The sequence below is a fragment of the Bos taurus genome, chromosome 12 (assembly GCF_002263795.3).
Source record: "Bos taurus isolate L1 Dominette 01449 registration number 42190680 breed Hereford chromosome 12, ARS-UCD2.0, whole genome shotgun sequence".
NCBI classification, from domain to species: Eukaryota; Metazoa; Chordata; class Mammalia; order Artiodactyla; family Bovidae; genus Bos; species Bos taurus.
In genome coordinates, this window is record NC_037339.1 from 24170005 (window position 1) to 24176004 (window position 6000).

A 6000-nucleotide genomic window follows, 5' to 3' on the forward strand; every position below is an offset into this window, starting at 1 on the left:
AGTTGACTAGGATCCAAAATGTTCTTTGTAGCCACAACATCCAAATTTTGGAGTTAAATGATTCCTGACACTTAGGGTGATGGGTTGGAGGCAGGAGGCCACCCCAAAGCCCACCAGCAGGTTAGGACTGAGAATTCAGTTGTCCAAAAAGATGAAGGGATGCATCTAGGAAATGCTGTCTATTCACCAATTCCAAGGATTTAGTGGCTGACCCAGATGTTAAGAGAAAATCAACTCCAGGGTAATAAATGATTGAAAATAACTGCCAACTCTTGGAAGGGTAGACTCCACTTTAATTATTTAGTTTTAGATATTCCTGTGGACACCAAAATGTTCCTATATTAAAAATCTTGAAAAAACAAAAAGCAAACCCCTACATCCCTGAGAGGATGTGAGATGACTTGAAAGCAGATGCATATTTTGGAGAGAAAGTATTTGAAACTGTAGTCCCAAAGAAACCCAGCATCCCCCCACTACAGAGTGATGGGAAAGAAAACTCTTATGGTTTCTTTTACATTAACCTTAGGAAGTCTCCTTTCTACAGAACTGTGATAGGAAAATTGCTAAATCTACTGCTAAATCACTTCAGTCATGTCCGACTCTGTGCGACCCCATAGACGGCAGCCCACCAGGCTCCGCCGTCACTGGGATTCTCCAGGCAAGAACACTGGAGTGGGTTGCCATTTCCTTCTCCAATGCATGAAGTGAAAAGTGAAGTCACTCAGTCGTGTCCGACTCTTCGCGACCCCATGGACTGCAGCCTACCAAGCTCCTCTGTCCATGGGATTTTCCAGGCAAGAGTACTGGAGTGGGGTGCCATCGCCTTCTCCGATAGGAAAATTAGGAGACATCAAATAGATGCAAGTGTATTGGAGAGCATTGACCATCCTGAATGGAACCACAGCGGAGTGGACTCCTAGCTCTCAGAAACAAGTGAAGACGTGTCAGATCCATATATGAAATGAGCAAATAATAGCTTCCTAACATTTATTTGTTTAGGTCACAAACTAATTTCATCATTTTCCTTTTCACTTAGGAACTCAAGCAAGACATTTCTAGCTTCCGCTTTGAAGTCCTGGGGTTATTAAGAGGAAGCAAACTCTCCACGGTCCAGTCTGCCCAGGGCACCAAGGAGTCTTCTAACTCCGCAGACTCGGATGAAAAGAGTGATAACGAAGGTAGCAGCAAGGACAAGAAAAAGAACTTCAGCCTCTTCGACCTGACCACCCTCATTCACCCGCGGTCGGCGGCAATTGCCGCTGAAAGACACACCATCAGCAATGGCTCCGCCCTCGTGGTGCAGGAGCCCCCGAGGGAGAAGCAGAGAAAAGTGAATTTTGTGACCGATATCAGACACTTTGGATTGTTTCACAGACGATCGAAACAACACGCCGCCGCCGAGCAAAACGCAAACCAGATCTTCTCCGTTTCAGAAGGGGTGGCCCGCCAACAAGCTGAAGGACCCCTGGAGAGGAGCATCCAGCTGGAGTCCCGAACTCTAGCTTCACGGGGTGACTTGAACATTCCGGGGCTCAGCGAACAGTGTATATTGGTAGATCATCGAGAAAGAAATACAGACTCCCTTGGTGTACAGGTGAGCAAGAGAGTGTGTTCATTCAAGTCAGAGAAGGTGGTGGTGGAGGACACGGTTCCCATCATACCAAAGGAGAAGAAACACGCGAAAGAGGAGGACTCGAGTGCAGACTATGATGCAAACCTCACAGACACCATCACCCACGAAGACTATGTGACCACAAGGTTGTGATACTTGACCCAAGAAAGCGTTTCTCATCTGTAACACACATTTTCCGTAGTGAGCTGGGTGGTGGGGGGAGATGTTTATCAGCGAATTAGCCAATGCTAACTTACACTTTACAGCATTTATCATATTAACTGTGTCATGTTTAAATAAGGCAAAGGCTATCCCAAACCCTTGTTTTGTTACCCGCTTTTGCTTTCACAATTTGTTTTACAATTTTTTTGTTGTTGGTGTTAATAAATAAATGCACCTTGTATTCTTGTACTGTTGCGATAACCCACAGGAAATTTTTAGCTCTTTTTCAATTTAAACAAAACTAACTTACTACATGTGGTAGTTGACTCCTATAATAGGATATTTTTATATGCAAAAAAAATGTAGCTGAAATAGTAGAGCTTTTCATAATTTTTCAGGGTCTCTAGAGATGGTTACTCATTAAGGACTTTTCACTGAGCCAGAAAGTTTGGCTTTAAAACACAAATATTATCCAATTATTTCTTAAGAATATGTAAATATCATGCATAATTTAAGCAAACAAGTCTTCTCATGGAATCAAGATCAAGCTCTTAAAATGAAAGTCAGGTATACGTTCTAGAGTTTTAGGGTGTCCAGTTTTTGCTCTTAGTAATTAAAAAAAATGTTTGTCCTTAATACATGTCGATGATTTTTAATGTTTTGTCAGAAAATAATTTTTAAGTTTGTTTTTAATGATCTTTTTCAGACTCACCTGCAAATTATATAAGTATGAGGCTTTGTGAATAAAGAGAATTTCAAAAATGTGGCAAAAGATCTCAGTGCTAGAAAAGAATAACAATAAAGTATAACACCTTAAACAAAGCAAGATGACTGCAGGTTCATAACATCCAGGTGAAAATGAATTCGTTCTAATAATCTAAACCTAAGCAAAGTTACACCCTGTTTTTAACCAGTGCAACATTGCTATAATTCAAAAGAGGTACAAAAACCACACTGCCTCTCGGAACACTAACAAAGACCAAGCAAAATGATGTGCACACACAGGGTTTACTGTGGCCACTTCTGAGATGCTGAAATTTGGGAGCGAATGAGCTGGATAAACTCCATAAATGTGTGTCCCTTTTGTAAAGCAAAAGGAAGGTACAAATTTAAAGATGAAATGGATTTGACTCTTTGACAATTACATGATGGAAGCTAGTAGATTTTTTAAAAAATGGATTTCTTAGGGGATGTCAGAATTCAACCTGGAATATTAGATTTTAGTTTATAGGAAAGCAAGAGGCCCTGAAATGCTGAACATTCCGAAATCTGGATTTTGTTGAGGGATTGGATTGAGGAATGGGTCAGGGAGCTTTAGAGTAACACAGTAAGCCTAATGAATGTTCTGAGTACTTCAACAACACCTTCAGCTCAAGTAGGTTAGAACTCAGAATAAGCCCTGGGAGATAGTGGAATACTTGAATGTTCTAAATCAGACATAGAGTAGTAGGGGAATCATAGTACTAGTCTCTGTACTTGTGATATTTTTCAGTGATTCCTTTTTTGCTGTCTCTGTTGTGTGTGTTTTCCCCTCGACCGTTAAGATCATATATGTATATATCACCATGATACATTCTTCACCGGAAATTTAAGTTCAAATTTCCTCTGTTCCTTCTGGTAACACCACCAACAATAAAAGCAACCAAAAATTTTTTTCCCCGTAGCTTATTTATATCAGAGGTTAGGGTGCTGATGTTTTATAGGTGAACATGGTGATAACAGAGGACCTTTAGAGCACATAACACCTTGCTTTTCAGTGTTCCAAAAATGATGGTTTCTAACAACTCCCAGATGTCACTGACAGAGGTATTTATGGGTTTAAACAAAATACTGGATATTGCTTGTACTGGCTATCCTAGAATTGGAGATTATTCTAAATATGTAGCAATATTGCTGCTGCTGCTGCTAAGTCGCTTCAGTCGTGTCCGACTCTGTGCGACCCCATAGATGGCAGCCCACCAGGCTCCCCCATCCCCGGGATTCTCCAGTCAAGAACACCAGAATGGGCCGCCCTTTCCTCCTCCAATGCATGAAAGTGAAAAGTGAAAGCGAAGTCGCTCAGTCGTGTCCGACTCCTAGGGACTCCAGGGATGGCAGCCCACCAGGCTCCTCCGTCCATGGGATTCTCCAGGCAAGAGTACCGGAGTGGGCTGCCTCTGCCTTCTCCAATGTTAGGTGGCATTAATAAGGAGGAACAGTAGGGAAAGAATAAGAAATGATCAAAGAAAAGTAGGATTGCAAAATAAAGGGATGATATATTTTTGAGATTTTTTTTAAGTGAGTAATTTGAGGTTTATTTTGATTTCTATTCATATTTCTATCAACAAATTTCTAAACACCAGAGAGAGGTTTGACATCACACTTTAATTTGTGTAAAACAATGTTTCTTGTATTTCATGCCCTCTGGATCTTCTTATTGCTCACCTATATTTATGTACTTATTTATTGGCAGGGCTGGGTGAAAGAGGATCTAGAAAATTCAATAGAACTTTAATAGAAGTAGGTTCAATTCATAAGACTTCACCTACCATAGATATGTTTGTAAAAAACCCCTTACAAGAAAGAATGCTATAAAGATGTACCTCACTGTTTGTGATAGATGTATTCTCGAAAATATCTGTGTAAATAAATCTATATTAACTTTGGTAGGGAACTGACTGTGGAACAAAAAAGATAACGGTGGTGAATTATTTTGTAAAATGATGAATTATTTTTCAAAGTGATAATCCTCCCCAAAATGTAACTGTTTCATAAGTTGGATATTTGTATATCAAAATTTCTTAAATTAGATATTTTATTTATGGGCTGGCAATTAAAATACTGCAAAAGCATACTCATTTTCTTGCCTTGACCTGGACAGCAACCCGACACACTTCAAACAATGAAATTTCTTGGGTAACTGTGGGAGAGCAAAGAAAAATTTGATGAAGAGTTAAGGTTGGTAAACTTATCATATTATTCTGAAATAAGCAGTCAAATTTTCAGTTGATGTGTAAGGAATATAGATAACCTAAAATATAGGTAACCTAAAAACACACTCTTCTACTATTCAATAATCCTTAATAATTCTGTAAATTAATAGAGTGATTGTGCAGTCTCATGACTATTGAAGACCAGACATCAAGCACTGAAATCTGTTCATTCTAAGTTATTTATGCATTGTGTCTGCAGCAGAATCTTCTACATTTTAGACACCTGCCAGTTTTAACAGTTAAGGTAGCAACCACAAAACAACCTAGCGAAAACTACCCATGTATCTTTATAAACGTGTTCAAAATGACTCAAATTTTTAAAAAGCCTAATTTACTTGTATATTTCACCACTTTGAAAATTATGTTTTCAGTTTAGCTTTATTGTGTTTTTTTTTCTTATTATCTCCAAAATTCAGAACTTCTAGTAACTGCAGAATTTAGAAATCTAATATAGCTGTCAGTCTCCTCAAACTGAACTCCAAAAAATGTTATTCTAATTATTTTACAATATGTTACAATGTATTTTGTTTATGTAGCTTATATAGTTTTAAAAATTGAAAACCGTGTTAAATAATATCTCTATCTATAACTGGAGAAACTCAGGACATTTATGGCAAATTTCCAAATTTACCAAGTTACTCAATGGCTAAGTTGGAACTTGAAGAAAAACCCTGCATCTAGACATTCAGAAGACACCAAGTCATAAATGTATGAATGCATCTTTATTTTTGTGGAATTTGGTTTTCTTTGCCCTCTCCTTCAGTAGAAAATATTTATAGTTGTTCAAATTTTCTATGACTAAAATTTTGAGTTAATATCATATTACACTTTTATCCCTACAGAATTGTAGTCACAGATTTTTTTAAAAAACTGATTTCTTAATGTTTTCTAAAAATGCATTGTTCAGTACTTTCACTTCACCTGTAGATTATGTGACAATTCTATATGCACACTGGTGATGTTAATAATAAAATGTATCAACTAATATTAACTGAAAAATGATGGAGCTGGGAAACATGGAGGGGAACCAAGATCAAGACCATGGGACCAGGGCTATGCATGACCATGAATTCACTGGGCTGACAAAACAGTGAAGCTGTCACTTCAATGCCAGTAAACTTCACCAGCAGCAAAACCATTAGTTTCCATTAGAGCTGGCCTGTCCAATACGGTGGTGACTAGCCACCTATGGTTACTAAGTACTTGAAATGTGGCTATAGGTGTAAAACACATAGCAGGTTTCAAAGACTTAGT

The 6000-nt window shown here is 38.4% G+C and overlaps 1 protein-coding gene across 7 annotated transcripts in view; it reads left to right on the top strand.

Moving 5' to 3' along the window:
• The window catches only part of TRPC4 (transient receptor potential cation channel subfamily C member 4), a 208151-nt gene extending 204724 nt beyond the window's left edge, over nucleotides 1-3427 (top strand). For 6 of the 7 annotated variants that reach the window (XM_010810662.4, XM_015473750.3, XM_059891956.1 and 3 more), the window contains one exon: nucleotides 1037-3427. In XM_010810662.4, the coding sequence (XP_010808964.1) occupies nucleotides 1037-1765 (729 nt within the window). In that variant the 3' untranslated portion in view covers nucleotides 1766-3427. 7 annotated transcript variants of the gene reach the window in all.
• Nucleotides 3428-6000: the final 2573 nt, after the last annotated feature.